This window comes from Vulpes lagopus, chromosome 20 (assembly GCF_018345385.1).
Source record: "Vulpes lagopus strain Blue_001 chromosome 20, ASM1834538v1, whole genome shotgun sequence".
Lineage (NCBI taxonomy): Eukaryota > Metazoa > Chordata > Mammalia > Carnivora > Canidae > Vulpes > Vulpes lagopus.
Window position 1 is genome coordinate 18,100,795 of NC_054843.1, and position 22,592 is coordinate 18,123,386.

The window sequence follows — 22,592 nt, forward strand, 5'->3', positions numbered from 1 at the left end:
GAGGACTGGGGTAATGATTTCAGGGTAGCACCATTATCTTCATAAACATCAAGAGGGGTATTTATACCCAAATTGTTTATGGTTTTCTTTAGAAAGTGGGGTACTTGGCCCTTGGGGCAACAGAAGATGTCCCAAACAACATTCTGTTACATGAATATATCATACGTTAATGTATAATACTCTTTCTCATGTCCTTTGCTGTATATTATCCTACAATTTAGAACAATTTTCTTGACCTCAGTAACTTTAGTATGATTTTTGCTAGTTAAATATTTAGAAGAAAGTTGAGTTTAAGATTGAAAAGTTGCATGCTAGGGGCACCTTGAGGAACACAACCGCAGATCTTAGGAAACTTCAGTTTTTACACCATCTATTTAGGAAGCACAAGTAGCACATTCACTGTTAAAAACATCATGAAGTAGAGCTTTAAATCAATCCACCTTCAATCTTAGAGAACTTAAACAGATCTTTTGTTGATACAACTATTCACTTATTTGAGAGCATTTTCTTAGTAGAAAGCATAAAAACATACTCTAGAAAACCTAAAGACATACTCTAGAAAAAATAGTATTTTTTTAAACTTGGGCAAATAAAAATATGGCATGTATTTAAGTCATAAGAGTAAATAGAAAATGTTAAACAAAATTCAACTGAGTAAATGTTAAAGACTTTCGTGGCTTTATTTGACGATTTATGAATCAGGCAGCATCCTAACAGAAAAGTGCTCTGAAGATCCATATGAAATGACTTGTAGGCAGAAGGGTGTGGGACAAGGAAGTTACAAGCAGAGTGGATTAGCTGTGGCAAGGTCACCTTCCTTTAGGGGACTTGAGCAGGTAACCTCAATTCCAGATTGACTGGTTTTAGATTCCACATCTGGGAGAGTTTTGAAACTGTAGTTAACTTTGGTATTAAGTTTTGGTTTATTAATTTGGACTTAGTACAAATGTCTCCATTTTAGAGTATGTTGTCTTTTTTTTTTTTTTTTTTTTTTTTTTTTTGACACTTTATTCACTTAATTTGAGAGAAAGAGCAAATGAGCATGAGCCGGGAGAGGGACAAGTGCGGGGAGGGGCTGAGGGGCAGAGATCTCAAGCAGACTCCCCACTGGGCAGGGAGACTTGATGTGGTGCTCAATCCCAGGACCCTGGCATCATGACCTGAACTGAAGGCAGACACTTAACCGACTGAGCCAGCCAGAAGTTTTTTTTTAACAGTATCAACAAATAAAAATACATAGTCTATTTTGAATTTCCTGACCAGTTATTACTACTGAAAGTGTCCCAAACTCTTACAGAACAAGAAACAAAGAATGGAAAACTAAAATTTAAAACTTGAAAGTTGGAAAAATATTTTAAGATCTTTATAAGAACAGTGTGGAAATGGATGCTTAATAACAAAGGAGTAGAAGAGAGAAACAATTTCTGTCCAGCTTTAATTCATGGAGCAATAACTTGTATCACTTTGTATAATGAATGAACTGGATTATAATAACATTGCAGAATATGATACTTTACTAAAAATCTAAATCTGTACAGAAATCATATCAGTGTTTTTTTAGTTGCCTTTTCACAAGCGCTCTTGATTTTTAAAAATTAATTCAGCATTTATTAGATACCGACCATATCTGATACTGTTTAATATGTGCATAAGTGTATTATGAACTAAATACCAATAATTGCCATAAAAAAAATCAACCAAGGGCTATGGAGGCTCAGAGAAGAAACTATTCCAGCAAGAGGAATGAGGGAAAGCCTCCTAAGGAAGGTGGAATTTGAGCCATCCCTTAAAGAGTCCATAGAATTTACCTATTTTTTTGGATTGGGAGAATCAGCATTCCAATGGAGGATAACATTGCTTATTGAGATAAAATGACCCTAGTTAAGTTTGGATGCATAAGGCAACCAAAGTAGAACAGTGGAACATTTGGCTAGATGGGTAGGTTGTGACAATATGACAAGAAGTGTAGGTGGCTAGGAGGGCGGGGGAAGACTTTCTTAGCTTTGAACTTCAGGCTAAGGAATTTAGCCCTTGGTAATGAGCTTTAGAAAGGAAAAGAGTGGAAGGTTTTTAGCAAGGGTAAGGGAGGAAAGGGGGAAGAGGGTTGACATTGTTCAGGAGCAAATCTGGCAGTGACTGAGATAGAAGTCGTGACTAAGAGAGAGGCTATTTGAGGGAAGAATGTCCCAGAAGACAAAATAGTAACAAAGGCCTGAAGTGAAAAGGATGAAAGTAGTGACAATCATGGAACATGTAATGCAGGATGGAGTTGATGAATGAGGGGAGATGGGAGATGGGCAGATTTAGCGATGAGAAGGGTGGGAGTAGGGGACATCTGGGTGGCTCAGTGGTTGAGCATTTGCCTTCAGCTCAGGGCATGATCCCGGAGTCCTGGGATCAAGTCCCATGCTGGGCTCACTGCAGGGAGCCTACTTCTCACTCTGCCTATGTCTCTGCCTCTGTGTGTGTCTCTCATGAATAAATAAATAACATCTTTAAAAAAAAAAAAGGTTGGGAGTGGGAGTGCAGGATTTAAATGTAATCATCATGGTTCCTTTCAGTATTTAAAAAAAATAAGATGAGAGCTTTGGGCATATGTGGTGAGAGTAGATAAGCATGGAAGGGCCCACCTTAGCACTGAGACTGGCTTGTGGGGATAGGGAGGACAGAACAATGTTACCACCTGTGAGCCTAGGGAGAGGCCAACTTGCCAGAGGTTACTAGGGGTGAAGGGAAGGTGTGGCACAAGAGAAGAACTTAAGAATTTAAAAAGAATGTATTTTAGGGGCAAGAGATAAAACATCTCAAGTGAAACATCCTGGATCTGTGGAGGCTGAGAAAAATCAAGGCCATTCCACCTCAAGTTTAGCATTAGCACAAGTACAGCCATCTTAGGCCCCTGTGAATAAGAGCTGAACTTTATAGGAAAAACTGCAGAATGAATCCCGTATCAGAAAGACAACAGAGCCCACACCCGTGGTAGAAAGTCCCATATTAGAATGAGAACAGAGCTCAGTGCCCTTGAAAGCCCCATATCAGAATGTAAACAGAACTTGAGAAATTCCTCCACCTCTTCTGAAAATCCCCTAGACCAGCCTATAAAAAACCGAGCTGTAACCCACTTCGGGGTCCAAGTCCCTGCTCCGCTGCGTCGGGTATACTTGGACCCAAGCTCAAGCTTGCTAATAAACCCTCGTGCACTTGCATCGGTGTCGGCTCCTTGGTGGTTTCTCAGATTCACAATCTTGGGCACAACAGATCAGATGGACCAGGGTCTTATAAACCAGAAGTCCTCACTTATCTCTGTGAACTTGGTGGACTGACTCTGAATCTCAGATTCCTTGTCTGCAAATGACATGACCCACTTTATTTTTTTAATATTTATTTATGAGAATGAGCAAGCAAGACAGAGAGAGCTGGGGGAGAAGGAGAGAGAGAATCTGTAGCAGGCTCCGTGGGGCTCCATCTCACGACCTTGAGATCATAACTTGAGCCAAAATCAAGAGTCTGGACACTTAACTGACTGAGCCACCCAGAAGCCTCACGATACATAATATTGAGATGAATGAGATTGTATGGACCCTCACCTCCATCCACCCCTACCTGATGTATATAAAATGTTTTAATAGTTTTGCCTTTTAATTTGCAGAGCATTTTCTTCATCATTTGAGAGGGCTGGCAGACATCCAGATGAAAGATGATGAGATTCTAATCTTAAGCAGCTAAAGAGCTAGCCTTGTAGCTACAGATGGTAAGAGGGTGCAGTTTCCCGGGTTTTATTGAACAATAGGTGGATGACTTCCCTGTACTGGTTAAATGGGCCTAAAAAGTTGAACAAGTTCAGCTATTTTTATTAATGTGATTTATAATCAAACAAAACCACTTGTGAGATGAAGGAAGTTCTTTGCAAAGTTGTACTAAAAAACAATCAATTGTTCCAGATTTAGTTAGGTTAAACTCCCAACTAAAAATAAATTAAATCTAGTTATAATAGCAACAACAATAATTAAAGCAATAAATGCTATTAGAGATTTCAGAGCCCTAATCCTTATATAACACAATTTCACTGCAGGAAGATAAAATCAAAATGCTCTGTGAATTATAATGGGGCCTTACCAATTATTAATATTCAAGTCCCTAAAAGCAAATGGAAACACAAGTCCAGACACAAACGGATATACTTTTAATAAACAGAAAATGAGTGCTCAATATTATATCTTTTGTGTGGGAGAAAGCATTCTCCACACAATGACTTCTACTTAGCTCTATACAATATATTGAGATAAAGTGTAATATATATCTGACTCAAAGAAAACATTATATGATAATATTTTATAAGATGAATCGACTAGCCAAATGGCACAGAAGCTTTTATCTGTTAGTAAAGCAAAGGCACTATGTATTTTTTCCCCACAATACAGATTTGAGTCATTTAAATTGAAGAAATTGATCTTATGGGATGGTAGGTATGCCTTCAGAGCCACTTTTTTTTTTTTTTTTAAGTAGGCTCCAAGCCCAGTGTAGAACCCAATGTGGGGCTTGAATTCACAACTCTGAGATCAAGACCTGAGCTGAGGTCAAGAACTGGACGCCTAACCAACTCAGCCATCCAGGCATCCCCGAAGGGCCATCTTCGAGACTCACATATACTTGGCACTTGGCAATGCAAGAAGGAAATATTCCTCATGCCAATCAAATCAAAGCATGGGCAACATTTAGCTTAATTTTTGCAGAAGTTTATAGATAAGTGTTTTTCTCATGTGTCACTACCAGGCGTTGGGAAGCCATGCATAGGAGCCAAATCCTGTCTGTGCCTGCTGTTTCTATAAATCAAGTTTTATTGGAACACAAACATGCCATTTGTTTATTATTGTCTATGGCTGCTTTTCTCCTACAAAGGCAGAGATGAGTACTTGTAACAGGCCATTATGGCTTAAAATATCTACTATCTGGCACTTCATAAAAAATGTTGGAAGGAGTCTGGTGAGAAGCATCCAGTGCCACAGACAAGTGAGGGGCAAGGTATAGTCTGACAGCAGGCATCTTCCCAGGGACCTGGTGTGGTGCCCAGATACCAGCTAGTGCCTAAGCCACTTACTTGTCCAGTGAATCCTGGGATCTGCTTTGTCTAAAGGGGAAAAAGAATGGGGATCCCTGGAAGAATGGACTCCTTAAAAAGCAGCTTAACTATGTTCAAAGTTGACAGTTTGTGAGTAACCTTTTCATCCAGATTTGCCCAGAACTAGATATGTCCTTCCCATATTTTATTACCTATATTTGATATGAATTGAATAATCACAATAAGTTATAGAATATTAGGCTTTTTAGCACAGCCTAATTGCTCTTGCTATTACACGGATCATTACAACTCTCAGTTTGTAACACTAGCCTGGACGCCTTTATGATGAATCAGTGGAGAAACCAGATGATTAGACCAATTTTTCATTTCATCTACCCTTTCTCCTGTATCTTCTGTGTGCCAAGCAGGGCAACAGGCACAGGGAGCCATAATGAGCTCTTTGATTTCATCTGTCAGACAACCCCTTCTCCCTTCTATATCCTCTGCTCTGCAATAAGCAGGACTGGCCAGCAAGAGACTCAGCCCAGCCCAGAATTTTCCTGCATGATTTTCAGAGACAAATTATGAAGTCACCATCATGCAGAGAAAGGTATCTGCAAGGTTATGTGTGTAGGGTTCAGTGATGAGTTCTGATGTCAAGGTCACTGATCCTCTTCAAAGGGGTCTTAGAGGCAAGAAAGAGCAACAAGCAACTCAAGTGAAATAAGACACTTGGGTTTGTGTTTGACTCTCAAAATTATGTTTAATGAAGAAATCAATGACACACACCAGGGGAGTGAGCTCTGGCCATTAGATGTTTTTCTTCATATTGTTGCTTTTGGTTCTTAGAAATAAAAATAAACACAAAGTGCAAATCCTTGGGAATAAGACCCACTCCTGCTACCTCCCTCCTGCGAATAGATTAGTGATAAATGAGCAGCGGAGTAAGGATTGTATTAGGGGAGAAAAGAGGATTCCAGGAGAAATGAGACCAGAGTCTCCTTGTGCGTCTGTCAGTATTTTCTAAACCCTGTAAATCAGGCTCCTGCACAGAGGGTGCACACAGTTTGTATTTTCATGCTCTGTGGATTAATTTCACAATCAGTATCATATATTTTAGTAACTTTCTCTAGAAGTTAGGACATTTAACATTTCATACACCCCAGAATATTAAAGTATTGTGATTCTTTTAACTTAGTCCAGACATAAAAAGCCAGACTATATTTTATTTAGGTGCTGACAGAACTATTTGTTTAAAATAGCAATTTCAAGTAATTTAACAATCATAGAAATGATCACGAAATACCAACTTCATCTCTTCATGTACCTCTTTGCAAATGTAAGACAAAGCAGAGTTTTATAACCTTTTAATAACTTGTGTAACAACTGTGTTTTTGGCGTCTCTCAAAGGTGGAATTCTTTTAAATTATAAAGGATTTTGTATGCTTGAAATCCTAGGAAAAGGGAAAAAAACAAGTTTAAGTATAATGTATTAATTCATATTTTTAAAAATCTATAAATCTCATCAGTATAAGGCTACATGCACTATGAGAATCTTATAGGTACAAACCAGCATCTAGTTAACTAAATCTATCTTATGGTGAATTAAATAAATAGTAGGAGACAAGGTCTTTGAAACTGCCTTGAGTAAAGAAGTAGGAGTGGGAGTTAGAGCAGGAGAAATCTTATCTGCTTGGGGTATGCTCCTGGCATCCAGTGGGTGGGGGTTGGGGTGCTGCTAAGCATCCTACCATGCACAGTACAGTCCTTCCAACAAGGAAAATATGCAAAATTATAAGAATTCATTATATAAGAATTTATATAAGAAATTACAATATAAGGATAATAAGAAGTTGTCAATAATGCCAAGACTGAGAAATCCTGCTCTAGGGCAAAACCAGAATTGGGCAAAACCATCCTTTCAGTGGATGAGGGCAACTGAGAGGAAGACAAGGAAAAAAAAAAGGTTTTTGCTCTTTTGACTCAGCCACAAAGTGTTTCTTATTCTTTGCTAGGATGAGATTACTTTATTCCATGTTTAAGGAGAATTTTCTCTAAATTGTTGGAACAAATATGGAGTTATATATTGCTTGTCTGCAATGAAAAAGTAATATGATTGTGGCATAGTAAACTACAAAATAAAGTGACTTCTGTGAGATTCTGGAATAGACAATTTTAGGAAATCAAATTTTGACAAAAACATCTATGTTTTTGTAGATAACAAAAGTAGGTCATAAAGATAGTGTCCACTAGAATCACTCAAGTGTTTAAATCACTCAAGTGTCCACTGCCTACCCCAGGCTCTACAAGTAGGGCATCTAAGAGAATCCCTGCCACTGAGCGCCACAGAATTCAGAGAACCAGTGCTTCATTTTTCAAGAAAGGGCTTAGAGCTCTAAAAACATTGAAAACCTTCCTCCCTTACCTCCTATATTCCTGAAAAATAATCCAGAAAGTTGAATATACATCCAAAGAGCTACAAAATCTGAGCAATGATACTATTTACTGCTTCACTGTAGTGTTCACAAATGCAAAAGCACACAAGGTTCCAAATGATGTTGCCTAAACCATCTGAATTAGATAGTTATTGTATCTCTCCAGGGATTTCTGAAATATTCCTTTCAGCGATAGTAGAGGATATTCCATATGCCTAAATTTTCTAAGTTCTCTGAATAACTAAGGGAGAGTCCTGGTATCACAGACCTGGTGGAAGCCATCTGTTTGGTGAGCTGACAAGAATCTAGGTACCTAGATCCAGCCCCACCACTGTGATCTTGTGAGAACTTGTGTCTTAATTTTCTCATCTGCGAAATGGGGCTGATAGTACCAGACCTAATGATGCAAAGGAGGCTAATCATAGCAAACACCATGAGAGAAAAGAATGGAATGGCAAAGCCCCGTTGCTCTACAAATGGCAGTCAACTTTCTCATACCATCCTAGACAGAGGGTGGAAGCTAACATTCACTCAACAACTTCTAAAGACCAGAAGTAGACACAAGCACTAAGTATAGTAAAAGTGAAAATCCATCACTTCCGTACAGTTCCTTCATCTCCCTGCCCTATTTCCTAAACACACTGGATCTATAAGTATGCTTTAAAAATACTCACATTTTCACTCATTGTGGTGGCTTTAGATGAAGAACTACTCTTCCTGTTTGTGGAATATAAAAGACAATGTTAAAAAAATATGCCAGCAATTGTAACTGAGTCTCTTATATTTATAGACAATATTCACAGAGAAAGCCAGGTAACAAGTACCAACCTATGAAGACCCAGGTATCTTATTATAGCCTAGGGCTAAAGATTTCTCTGTAATATGCAAACACAGACTTATACACTTTTAACTTAGCAGCTTTTTAACATTTAGCATTTTGAAAACTTGGACATTATAATCAAAATTCTTTTTTTTTTTTTGCATGGAAAGAAAGTTTTACATGGTAACTAGGGTGCTAGTCATCTGCTATAAGCTGAACTGTGTCTTATTCAAAACTTTATGCTAAAGTTCCAACCACTAATACCTCAAAAGGTACCATATCTGGAGACAGGGTTCTTTAAAAAGATAATTAAATTAAAACGAGGTCATTAGGGTGGACCCTAATCCAATATGACTGGTGGCCTGGTAGGAAGAGTAAATGTGAAGACAAATACAGGCAGAGGGAAGACGATGTGAACAGAGAGAAGACCATGTACAAGCCAAGGAGAGAGAGAGACCTGAAACAGATTCTTCCCTCACAGCTCTCAGAAGGAACCAACCCTGCTGTCGCCTTGATCTGGACTTCTAGCCTCCAGAACTATAAGAAAATAAGTTTCTGTACGGCAGTTCTAGCAAAATAATACAACATCCAATTCAATAATCAACAAATTTTAAGGGCCATGGATTTGAGAAATGGCAGGAGATGTGCTTAGGAGTAAAGATAATACCTCCCAGATTCCTACTTGGGTTATTAAGAGACCCTATGGTTGAAGAGAAGAATAACCTCCCTCGAGGTAGCAATGCCAACCTTTCTCCTTATATAAGATGATGCTTTCTTCTGCTTAAAACCCTCCAGTTACTTTCCATCTTACTCAACAAAAGTGAAAGTCCTCACAATTGCCCAGAGTGGGGATGCAGGGTGGCTATACCATCAGGTAACCCTGTTTTCTGAATTCTCCTCCTTTGCTACTGCTAATCCTGATAACTTGGAGCTCATCTTGGACTTGTAGTGGGATATGATTAGATTGAGTGACCAGGTTTGAGCAGGAAGTCTGGGAACGGGAAATTAGTGGCAGCTAAGTCTTCAAAAAGACTTAGAATACCAGGAAGCATCTGAAGCCACAGCAGCTGAGAATAGAGGGGAACGCCCATAGATCTGGGTTGGGTCTGCCATTTCCATGTACAAAGAAAGGACAGTCACAAATCAAGTGCACGCCAACTTGGTGATCTCATCATACAGCAGTGATTCCTAAATTTCTTTTTTTTTTTTTTTAAAAGACTGTCTATGGTTTGTCTCCCTTTCTAACTTTGTCATGTTTTATTTTTCCCTACGATCCTCTGTTTTGTTTTCAATTTTATTTTATTTACTTATGATAGGCACACAGTGAGAGAGAGAGAGGCAGAGACACAGGCAGAGGGAGAAGCAGGCTCCATGCACCGGGAGCCCGACGCGGGACCCGATCCCGGGTCTCCAGGACCGCGCCCTGGGCCAAAGGCAGGCGCCAAACCGCTGCGCCACCCAGGGATCCCGATTCCTAAATTTCTAATCCTAGTTGAGATATTTTTCCAAACTCCAGTTTTATATATTCTGTTACTAATTATCTCTACTTGGAAGTCTAATCAGCATCTCAAATGTTAAAATTCCAAAATATTCCAGACCTTTCCACCTAATGCCCCCAAACCTGCTTCTCCTAGTCCTGCATATTTCAATAAGTGATAACACCATTCCTCTCATAGTCTTGAAGCTACCTTTTTCTCTTTTTGTCCCATATCTCCACATCCAACCAATCAGTAAATTATTCAAAATGTATCCAGAATCTTATCACTTCTCCACATCTCCAACACCTTTGCTTTGGAACCAGCCACCATTTTCTCTTGGTTGGATAATTATTGAGCCATTTCCCAACTGGTCTCCCTGCTTCCTCCACTTTTTGCTACCTTATAGTTTATTCTTAACAGAGCAGTGAATGTGAGCTTCTAAGAACTAAATAACAGGATACTACTCCCTGACTCAGAGCCTTCTGATGACTTCCCATCTTATTTAGAATCAAAGTCAAACCTTCACAGCTTAGGAGAGGTTCCATGTCATCTGACCCCCACTACTTTTGTGCACTCATCCCTTCTTTCCATCATCCTCACTCTGTTTTAGCCACACTGATCTCAATGTATCCCACATACTCCAGGCCTGCCTGGCCTCCAGATCTTTCCATCTATTCCTTCTCCTCTGTTTGAATGTTCTTCGCAAGGGTATCTGCATGGCTTGCTCCTTCTGCTCCTTCACATCCTTCTCAAATATCACTTCATCAGTGAAGCTCTCCCTAACCATCCTAAAGGACGATCTCCACTCCTACCCTGTGCATTCTCTATTCTCCTCTCTGCTTTAGTTTTCTCCATAATACTTATCACAGTCTGACATACTGTAGAGTTTACATACGGTTTACTTTCCGCCTTTCTCTATGTAAACTCCATGAGGCAGAGAGTTGTTGGGGCCTGTTTTGTTCACTGCTGTTTTGCCACTCCCTAGGACAGTGTTGGGCACAGAAGTAGTATTCAAGTAAATGTGAAAATAGCTGCTAAGTAAAATTTTATTTGAAAATTTTTAATTTAGCAAAATGCAGCATTTTTTAAAGGTAGTATGTTGAAAATGCCTACAGAGTCAAAAGAATGACTATATGTCTTCTCTAGGTAATTAAACAACATTGACAGGTAGGCATGAAGCATGAAGTGAGGTGTATTTCTTGATGAATCCCAGTCACTTCCCATAGGATAAAACTCTCACAAATAACTCAACTTTCCACATTTGACTTTAAACAGATGATTAACAGAAGATTAGCTGATGTGGGGGGAAAGGCATGCATTTAAGAAAGTATACTTACTGGAACGAAGTCTCTTCTACAAAAGAATAAGTATAGATCATTAGTGCAAGAGTTAATACTGTATGATACACATTCATTTAAAAGTGAGTTTAGGCTTAATTTCTTTTTCTCAATATTGATTCTCTCTTGGTGACATTTGTACTTTCTAAATCAAGGGTTGACAAACTTTCTCTGTAATGGGCCAAATACCTAGGCTTTGTGGGTCAAGATGTAGAATTGAGGATATTAAGTAGGTAGTTATATAATAAGAGAAGCCAAGTTTCCAAAAATGTATATTTATAAAATTTAAAATATAATAATAATCAAAGTCTTTGGTATAGGTCTATTAATTGGAAGAATAGAGTTCTTTGTTGGAAGGTGCAGATAACATTTCTCTTACTTGGGATTGGTTAGTGTTCCTTCCTTATTATAAAAACAGATAGTAACTGTTCATTTGAAAAAAAAAAAAAACATTCTTAGCTTGTGGGCCACAGAAAAACAGGTGGCAGCTGGATTTGGTCCACCGGTCACAGATTGCCAACTCCTGTCTGAAATCAAGGTCAAGAAAATGATCCCCTTGGACAGATTTTCTGCCAGCTGAGAATGGGAGTAGTATTCTTCACTAATGAATTCCTAATACCCAAGTCAAATCTTTAATTAACTCACTATTTTAAGAAAAATGTCACCAAGTCTCCAATAAAAATACTCAGACAGAAACCCTTTGGAAGTACAGGAATTTTACATGAATAATTTTATCTGTCTGTACCCTCACTGGTGACCAGCAGGGGGACTCAGCTGGATTCCATTCATAAAATTATATTTACACTAGACTAAGACTGGAGCATCAAGGAAAGAGTTATTAATTCACAGAGCAGCTATTCTTAATTATAGGGAGTATTCTTGAAACAATACTCGTGGAAATATTTTATGACATTTAATATCTATTTATAGGTTAAGTTTTATGCTAGTATGTTTTTTAAACCTAAGTTCTAAAATTAATGTTCACTATAAAACAGTGAGTCTAAAACTTGTTTATACTATAAATGTATTTATTATTCTGTTTAAAAAATTCTGTTTCATACACTATTCCCAATGCACTTGATGGAGTTCTACAGCTTTTGAGCTCTCAGATAATTTTAAAGACTGGGAGTAAAGAAATACATCAAGAGAACAAAATGTTATTTTTTAATCTCACTCATATCAAACCTATTTTATCATCAAATAGGGCTTTTGAGTTAGTAGAGGTCTCAACTTTGTTCAGAAGCAACTGTAACACTATAGTTTTTATTCAACAATGCTATATATACAGTGGTGCTAAATTTGACATTCAACATTCCACTGTTCTACACTGATAAAATATTTCACTGATTTATTTCAATGAAACTTCTTGGGATAAAACTGGAAATCAATTTACATCTTGAAATATATAATTCCTAACTTAAAATACAGGGCTTTTAAATACATGTCAACATATTATAAGCATCCATGTATGTTAAATATCTCCCAGCACCACTGCTTTACACTACTCCAGTGTGCATCTCACAGATACTGTGGTATTTCCTGAATGTTGTGATGAGGAAGCTCTGCCTTTTCTCCCTATGTGTGCTTTACATAGGTGCTTTACAACTCACCCACATGTCATCTTGGACATTTTTTACTGCAGAAAAATTAAGGAAAAAATATTCTCTACAGTTTGCTGGAACTCATTAGGAGAAAGAAGGTCTCATAAGAAAACTCTAGGCCCACAGGAAGTTGTCTAGCAAAGAAGGATGAAATTCACTTACTGGAAAAGTAGCCCTTCCTCTGAGCGTAGCACACGCCAAGGCCACAAACAGAAATCACTAAGGCCACAACTACTACAGCTGCTATGATGCCACTGATGTTGAGATCATCTAGAATGCAAAATAAGCCATGCGTGAAGTTGGGTCAAAAGATGTACAGATGTAGTTATGAAACTGGAAAAATTCAAATAAGCTTCCCCTTTGCAGCTATACCATACACATGGATAGTCCCATGCTGCTGAAGCCAGTTAAATTGATTCAGTTCCCAGACAAGGTTCAAAATGGATTGAATATATTAACAGAATTAAGTTTTGCAAGAATCTTACATTTAAGGAAGGTCTGTGATTCATTCAGAAACAACATGAATGGTATTCTCTTACATTCATTTGGAGAGAGAATACCTCAAAGGATTAAATATCAAAATGGAAGTCATCTTCAAAATTCAGTGAGCTTAAGTATTCTGCTACCACAAGACCCCCAAATTCTACTTAAAATTATTACATCATCATCTGTGTCAATTTTACCAATAATGGAAAACTCATTAAGCTCTAAAGAAAGCTGTGTGACTGTTGTTCTATTAAACTAAGAGTCAGAAACACCTTTCTTGAATTTAATTGGGCTTGTGTGTGTGTGTACATTTATACACATACACACATACCATTAAATTGTCATCCCACTAAATTTAAAATGAATTAAACTCCCTAAGACTTTTTCCTGTTGCCATTAATTAAGTCATCTTTCTTCTAACCTAATACAACTGGAGTTTTTTGGAACCAAGTTTGAAATCACTACCATGTTATCAACCTGTAAGATTTCTTCAAATACTGATTCTGTTGTCCAAGAATCAGATTATTAACTTTCCAAGATTAATATATATGTAATTGGGAACTGCATCAAAAATATACTCATTCAAGTCATTAATAAAATGATGACTATGACTTTGTTAGGAAAAGAACTACAGACAGGCTATTACACATCTCCCCTCATATAATGAAATTTATTACACCCTCTGGTGTAATAATTTATTACACCCATACATCACATGGGGCTGTGTTACATCTTCTTGTGGACAGGCACAGAACTATCCGTTGACTGGAGGAAAAAGTGTGTAGTATATACAATGTGTAGGGCATATAATATGGAACACTTTTTTAAAATACTAAGAGCTGGGATCCCTGGGTGGCACAGCGGTTTGGCGCCTGCCTTTGGCCCAGGGCGCGATCCTTGGGCCCCGGGATCGAGTCCCACGTCGGGCTCCCGGTGCATGGAGCCTGCTTCTCCCTCTGCCTGTGTCTCTGCCTCTCTCTCTCTCTGTGTGTGTGACTATCATAAATAAATAAAAAAATTTAAAAATAAAATAAAATACTAAGAGCTTATATTTGTGATTTGTTTGCATCAAGAACTCTGAAACGATCCACAAGGAAGTAAGAATAGCAAATACTTGCAGATTTGGTGGAAGGGATGGAGAGGGGGTGAGCTCTTCACAGTAAATTTTTATATTTTCATTTTGAAAAAAAAAACTATGTGTGAATCCATCTAAATATTTAATCTGAGATACATGTCTCCAGCTTGTCCATAAGGATTTCATGAGCCACATACCTCTGTCATTTGGATACTTCCTATGTATTGATTAATATATAAATTACCTGTACTTTTTAAAAGAACAGTTCCTCAAAGAGTTCTAGTTTTTAGAAGCAAGTATTAGCAGGACACCTGGGTGGCTCAGTGGTTGAGCGTCTGCCTTCAGCTTGGGGTGTGATCCTGAGGTCCTGGTGTTGAGTCCCACATAGGGCTCCTTGTGCCTATTCTCTGCCTCTCATGAATAAATAAATAAAATCTTTTAAAAAATAAAATAAAGCAAGTATTACTTAACATGGCATTGAATAACTTGGAGAAAATATTAGGTAGCATTTTCTCAACAGTAATTTTATATATTTAATAAAAGCACTGCACAGTTTGGGAAAGATTTTTTTTAGAAATGTTTAAGTGAGTATGCTTATCACAAAACTTTTTGGTCTCAAAATTTGTTTCTAATGGCAAGGGTTATTAATTTTCTCATATATCTGAAATATTAACTGATTTTTTAAAAGAAATAAAACTGAATACATCTTTTAGAAGGCTGAGCAATTTGACCAGAGTAGAAAACATTAGCTATTGCTTCATATAAACTCAGTTCATTTTTAGGGACACCTGGCTGGCTCCATCAGTAGAGCATGTGACTCTTGATCTCAACATTGTAAGTTTGGGCCCCCACATTAGATATAGAGATTACTTAAAAGTAAAATCTTAAAAACAAACAAAAACCTCAGTTCATTTTTGCTTGAGCATTCAACATTGAGAGGTCAATGAGATCCAGCTTTTTATTTACTTACAAAAAATAGCAGAGGGGAAAAATTCCACAATATTCATAATCTAAGGCAAAATGAAATTAATAGGGAAAAATCTATAATAATCATTATATAAGGCAAAGTAATAACTACATGAAACTCCTTAAAACCAAACTGTAGCTACTATTTTCTTTGTAGTAGTCAACAAATGTGACATATATGAAGGATTCAACCAAAAGGCAGATTCTAACAAAAAAAAAAAAACTGTCTTATTCTGTAAGTTATGGTATAAATTTTATTCTTCTTTTTTCAGTGAAATGGAAGAAGCCCTGTAAGTTAGAGATGAGTTGATTTCATGCCACTTGCCATTGACTGTGAGTTATTGAAGCAACTTCTATAACCACCTAATGCCTCACTAAAGAGAAAATGTAACAACACATTTAAGAATATTTGGTTTTTTTCTTTGAAAAAAAAAAAGGCCACAGTAAAAGGATGGTGTTATTATTCTAACCAAAAAGAAATAGGAAGCAAGCTGTTAAAATACTACGTGTGAGTGGAGTCTTCCGCGAGTTTTAGAGGGGGCAGCCTGGGAAAAATCACCAAATCCGTATTTACTTTCTTTCTATACTTCAAACAGAGCTTCTTTAGAACAGATTTGGGTTTGGGTTATAAGTTATTAGTGATCACTCATGAAGAAACCTTGACATGTGGTTTCACGAATCCTTATGTATCAAAAGATAATAAATTCCAGCCCAAGGGCATGAAACATCTGGGATCAATGGATGAGCATTAAATGAACTAATTTTAACTTTTAAGCTAACTTATAGCAGAAAGAGTAGATATGTGAAAATCATGGTCAAATTCAAGTGGTAAGACTAGCAAAACACGTACTATTAAATTTTAGCCGTTCCGTATTTATTTACTGCCTGCTTTAAAAAAAAAATGTAACTAGTATGTTAAGACCATGACATCCCAGATTTTATTTCTTGAGATGAGGTTAAATTAGGCATTGAAATTAAACAGGATCATTTAAAGAAAAAATAAATAGTAATAGTGCAGGTGGTATAAAGTTACAGTAAAAAAAAAAACACGGGAATAGTATATAAATGAATGAAGTTAGGAAAACACTGTATTAATGCATTAATTTTAAACATGTTCTGATGAATTTTTCTAAAGCTAATTCCAAAGTAGCACTAAGAGGAGGGGTACTTTCTGGTATCTTAAGCAAATGCTTATGTTTGACTATAACTGTCAACACTTGAGTGAATTGGATGGCTAATATGTATCCCTGAATTTTAAAAAGACATGGGTGGAAATTAGAATACACTACTAAATATCTTATACTTTAGGGTATCCTGAGGTCTAATAAGATTATATATTTAATCTTTATGCAGATGAGTGTGCATATACTGGCGTATCTCTGAGCACATTGAAAAAATGAATTTCTGACCTCACAAAGATGAGGATAAACTCCTGAACCAGGGGAGCTGTGGGTATTCTGCTCCAGAATGCAGCCCCCCTGAGTGAACTTTAAGCTGCAGGTGCCACCTCTAGCTAGTCCTATTCCACAATCTTTTTCAAAACACAGGACTTTCACAAAGGGAGAAATGAACCAAATTATTAAAAATAAAATTAAAAAGAAGTGTTTGTTCTGAAACTCATAGAATCTGAAAAGATTCTGAGTACTAATTTTACTGACTTCTAAGAAGCTCATTTTGTGAAATATATGGCAGCTATGTTTTATAGCAAATAGAGATTCACAACTACACTTGACATGTCTTTTTTGAGAGCTCACTCTGTGGTAAGTAAAGCACTGTATTTTAGGGGACTGAAAAAATTATCAAGCAACTAAAATAGCCAACTCCTGAGAGTGCTCACAATATGCCAGTGGTATTGTAACCTTTTCAGATATCGATTATTTTTCTTTTTGTTATGAAAGATCTACTCCCCATGTGGGACTTGAACTCATGACTCCGAGATCAAGAGTTGCATGTTCTACTGATTGAGCCAGAATCCAATGAAGATAGCATATTACTATTTCTATTTTGGGGAGACTGAGGTTGAATAATTTGCTCAAGAATATGTAGTGACAGAGCTGGCAACTTAACCCCATACCAAATCCTTGACCCTGAGAAATGTATATAACTCTTAGCTTCTGTTTCAAAGAAGACTGCCCAGCCAGACAAGCGTATTTTTAAAACTATGATTTGAAAAATTCAAAAACTTGAAGAGCATAGTGCTAAATATTCTTGGCTTGTTTGGGACAGAGACAAAGAACAGCCTGTCTGGCTTTTTTGCAACACATTATGTCAAGCTCATTCGAAACATTCCCTCTGGTTTATTCTTCCAATCACTCACACTCAATCCTACCCCTCGCTCCTTGCCGTCCCCAAGTACACCTGCACTCTGGCTGCAAACCATTGTTCCTCCCAATATTTCATGCTTACCTACTTGCATTCGCTTCCCAGGACACCTGCGATGTCCAACAGAATTACGGGCTTCACAGGAATATTCTCCACTGTCTAGTTTTGAAACAGTGTTAAATTGCTATTTGTGGAAGGAAAATAAATATATTTTTAAAGCAATAAATCTGTAAGTAGAATCCTAAAGTAACCATGTCCCTTGAACTTTAGCATTAAGTTGGTCTTTCCTTTTTCATGACTTGGGACTTGATATCTTTACTGTGAATTCAAGACTGCCATGCCTTCAAGGGGTAAGTAGCTAGGTTTCCTGTTTATTTTGACAGGGAAAGATTTAAATATATATGGGGAAGTGTCTTTGTTTTGTGATACTGAGGAAGTAGTATGGTTAGAAAGGCACTGGGCATTTTTAAAAGTTTATAGCACACGGTACTATTAAGTTTTGTCGGTATTTCTAATTCCCAGGAAATGCCATTTGTAAAGGAAGGTCTCCCTGGCCTGAAAGGGTGAATGCAGTTTTCTTGGCCACAATTGAGTTCACTGCAGTGGCAAATCGTGAACATTTCTTCTAAAAGGCCAGAGCAACTACCAGGAAGTAGCACAGGGTCTAGGAAAATCTCAATCAGTGTAGTTTATAGGATTACAAATTCTATCAAGTGTGGGATTTTTGAAAATTCTGAAGGTTAAGGTCTAACCTTTGCTCCTTCTACTCTCGGCCAAAACAACGGAAAGGTATGACCATAGAAAGGAAGAAAAGATAGATGGATAGATAGAGGGATGGCAGGGGAAAAGGGAGGGAGGGAGGAAGCAAAGATGGATGGATGGCATGGAGGAAGGAAGGGGGAGAAAGAGAGGAGGGAAGCAAAGATGGATGGATGGGAAGGAAGGGAGGAAGGAAGGATGGCCAGGAGGAAGGAAGGGGGGAAGGAAGGAAAGAAGGGAGGGGAGGAGAGGAGGGAAGCAAAGATGGATGGATAGATGAATTGATGGATGGATGACAGGAAGGAAGGGAAGGGAGGGAGGGAGGAAGTTAGTAGACAGGCAGGCAGGGAGGGAACACAGTGGGTCTTGAACACCAGAGGATTCTGCCAGGACCAGCAAACAGAGGGTGAGAGGGGTGCCTGGATCATGCTGTTGATGCCTCCTGTCAGACGCTCAGTACTGCTGTGGTCACTGTTGACTGTAGCCATGACAGCCATGAGTCTCTAAGGAGCACCTCCTCATGGTTTTGGATCCTCATGCAACACATGTTCCTAAAAGCAGCCAAGTTTTTGATCTACTAACTCCCTTTCCTCTCTCACTTGACATTACCCACTACCTACATCCCCTTCTTTCTGTATTCAACATGATGGCACAGAAAGCTTTCCCTCATGTGTTTCACTTTATGAAATCATCCCTCACTGTACCAAAAGCCAGACTATAAAAATATTCACCAGGAATGCAAGACCAAGGGTAAGTATTAACAATAAATTGGACAAAAACCATAAATGATCTACTAGCACATAACTGGTAACTAAAAGGAAGCCATCATCATCCATACACTGGAGTCTTAGTTGTTTATTTTTCAGGGAAGAACCTATCTCTGTTCTGCCCTGGTACAACCCTTTGACATCATAAGATATTTCAAGGGTTGAGGCTAAGTGCGGAAAGTGAATCTATATCATTCCAAACTTGCCTTGGGGCTTTTATCACCTGCTCTGAGAAAAAATAAATTCGAAAAGTAAATATAGCAAAGTGTGACGGCAGGTTTTCTGCCCAAGATGTCAGTGTAAAATCTACTGGACCTGCTGACTGAGCCTGCTGGTGCTGCAAGGGCGGGAGTGTGCTGCTCCTCAAGGAGTCACATCAGTTAATGTGCTTTATTATTGAGCCACTTTATCAATATGCATGATTATTTACCAGAGGATCTGGTTTTCAATGTTATTGTGTACTCGTAGAGTGAAGGAATGAACATTTTAAAATTAGTTAAAATAATTATTATTAGTTCTCTATATTGTCTTCAAGCTCTGGTTTTCCATCACTTCCCTGGGTGTATACTACCATCTTTCCCCACTGCCCCTTCCTCTCTCCACTTAAGTATCAGCCCTCTATTCTCCATCATTTTAGTTCTAATAATTTTTCTTCTCCAAATATAAGACAGCTATCAGATCAACGCTTGAAATGACCTTACCAGAGTTCCCGATTTTGTATTCATTGTATAGGAGCTGTTGGTGCTTTGGGAGCCAAGTTTTGGATTCTCTGACAAAGGAACGCCATCCTTAAACCAGGTGTACTCGGGAGCTGGATTCCCTTCTTTGTCTTGACATCGCAACTCTACCACAGTTCCACTCAGAGCAGAATTGGGTACTTCACATGCTGGAACTGCTGGGGCCACTGAAGGATGGAAGTCAAATGGTACTGGTTATTTGTAAGCTATAGGAAGATTTGACTGATCGATTGATTGATTTAAAGATTGTATTTATTTATTCATGAGAGAGGCAGAGACATAGGCAGAGGGAGAAGCAGGCTTCCTGTGGGACCCTGATGTGGGATTTGATCCCAGGACCCTGGGATCATGATGTGAGCCGAAGTCAGGCGCTCAACCACTGAGCCACCCAGCTGTCCCTAAAGAAGGATTTTAACAGCCAGGTAAAGATGGGCTTATTGGACACCTGTGATCGAGACTGGCTACTTGTTCAAGAGATCCATGTCCTTTCTTCTTGGGCACACAGCCAGACCAGTTGCCAGCCCCCTTGCCAGACCAGATGGGGTCATGAGTTCTGACCAATGGCATGTGGGAAAAATCATATATGCCATTTCCAGGCCTGATCCAAAAACACTAATATAGGTACTACTTTGATAAGATTTTGGAGAGGTAATTTAAGGTCCTAAATCTATTGTCTTTAAAGACAGGGAGATTACCTAGATGGGTCTGACCTAATCCCATGACCCCTGGAAAAGTTGTTTTCTCTAGTTGGTCACAGAAGGGAAAGTCAGAGATTCAGAGCACAGGAAGGATTCAACATGCATCTGTTGGACTGTAGATTGAGAGGGCCACGTGGCAGGGAATGTGGTGCCTCCAGGAGCTGAGTGTAGCTCCCAGCTCCCAACCAGAATGGAATGGAGACTACTTTAGAGCCACAGGAACTGAAATCTGCCAACAAGAGTGAGCTCGGCAGTGGACTTTTCCCCAGAACCTCCAGACAAGAACTCAGCTTGCTGACTCCCTGATTTCAGCCTTATGATACCCTGGGAAGAGAGCCTTGCCTTGTCAAGCTGGACTTCTGATCTACAGAACTGTGAGCTACTAAACGGGTGGTGGTGTAAGCTGCTTGGTTTGTGATCATTTGTTATGTAGCAAGAGAAGACTAATACACCTGCTGAATCTCCTGCAAAGTTTTCTGAATCAAATTTCTGCTATACTAGTGAGTGACTAGTATTTTAGAAAGACCCTGGGTTATATAGAAAAAGGAAGAGGAGTCATTTTACTTTCTATGGTCAGCAGTTTTTACAGTAACATCTAGGGAGGAGAAAAGATCATGTTCCTCCACCAGTTGTCATCATGAGCTGTTAGTATCTATCAGGGATTCTCGTAGCAACTAAATATATTGGCTTTGGAGTTAATCCCACCAGGATCTAAATCCTGGTCCAGACAACTATTAGCTATGTAGACTTGGAAAAAATCGTTTAGCTTCTATTTTCTCATCTATAGAAATGAAGCTGTCAGTGAAGATTAAGTAATATTATGTATGTGTAAGAGCCTAACATATACTAGCTGCACAATAAATCCTAATTTCCCTTCTTTACCAAATTTCTTTTCTTTTTTATTTTCTTTGTTCTTTCCTTTTATTTCCCTTTCTTTTCTTTTTTACCAAATAATTTCTAATACTTTCCCTGACCTACTTTTTTGTTTTAAGGCTTTTTCGTCATCTCGTGTGATTGGATTTTGTATGTAAGAGATAGACCATGTATACTGAAAGGTACTGAAAAATAAACTGTTAGGGGAAAAACTCCTATGTAGAAGATAGGGCCATTAAGATTTACCTTAATCTGAAATGAACAGAGATTTTTGTCACAACAAATTTCTAAGAGTAAAATTTCGGCAGCGAATGAGGTGAAAAGGGGCAATAGCCAAGATTTTACAGGAAAGGTGGTGTCGGTGATTTCTAGAACTTTCCTAACCAGGGCCCCAGGTGGCCTAGGTGATGGGGATGAGGGTGGAGAACAGTAATCCTACAGCTACAAGCACATCACACCTAGCACTTCTAGAGTGACCGTATCTTCTTCCAGGTTTTGGCCTTGCTCAGATGGGGCACTAACTTCACAGCGGTATTTCCCAGCATCATTTCTTGTAACATTTTTGATCCGTATACTGAAGTCTATCATCTCGGCTCGATCTTTAAAATCACCTTTTAGAAAAAGAAAACAATAATGTTAATAATAATGCAAATAACTTTCTATATACTACCTTCCTCTAGTCACTTCATTCAGTGACCAAGGCATTTGTTTTCCTATTAATGAACTCAATTTAAAACTCAAAAAGGACTCTTAAGTATAGGAAACAAACTGACGGTTGCTGGATGGGGGCATGGGGTAACTGGGTGATGGGCATTAAGGAAGGCACGTGATGTGATGAGCACTGGGTACTGTATGCAACTGATGAATTACTGAAAGTCTACGTCTGAAACTAATGACCTATTATATGTTGGCTAACTGAATTTAAATTAAAAAAACTCAAAAAGTTATATGCCGATGCTATTTCAAATTTCTTCTTCTTCGTTTTTTTTTTTTAGAATAACAAACAGTTCACAAAAGAACATTGGGTTCAATATTCTCATATTTTAGAAGATTCAATCCTCATTCTTGCTTCATCCCCTTTCTAATATGCTTATATAAACATTCACACCTTCAGAAGGCACTGCAGCATCTAGTTAATTTAGCTGGAATAGTAACTTTATGTGCGGTGGCCGACATCAT

The 22,592-nt window shown here is 38.3% G+C and overlaps 1 protein-coding gene across 1 annotated transcript in view; it reads right to left on the minus strand.

Moving 5' to 3' along the window:
* Positions 1-5,796: 5,796 nt before the first annotated feature.
* Positions 5,797-22,592, minus strand: part of JAM2 (junctional adhesion molecule 2) — a 60,726-nt gene continuing 43,930 nt past the window's right edge. The window contains exons 4-10 of the mRNA XM_041734838.1: positions 21,872-22,024; positions 19,807-20,009; positions 17,664-17,763; positions 12,893-13,000; positions 11,130-11,145; positions 8,169-8,211; positions 5,797-6,513 (exon numbers count right to left, since the gene is read on the minus strand). Of these exons, the coding sequence (XP_041590772.1) occupies positions 6,481-6,513; positions 8,169-8,211; positions 11,130-11,145; positions 12,893-13,000; positions 17,664-17,763; positions 19,807-20,009; positions 21,872-22,024 (656 nt within the window). The 3' untranslated portion in view covers positions 5,797-6,480. The remainder of the gene's footprint in view (positions 6,514-8,168; positions 8,212-11,129; positions 11,146-12,892; positions 13,001-17,663; positions 17,764-19,806; positions 20,010-21,871; positions 22,025-22,592) is intronic.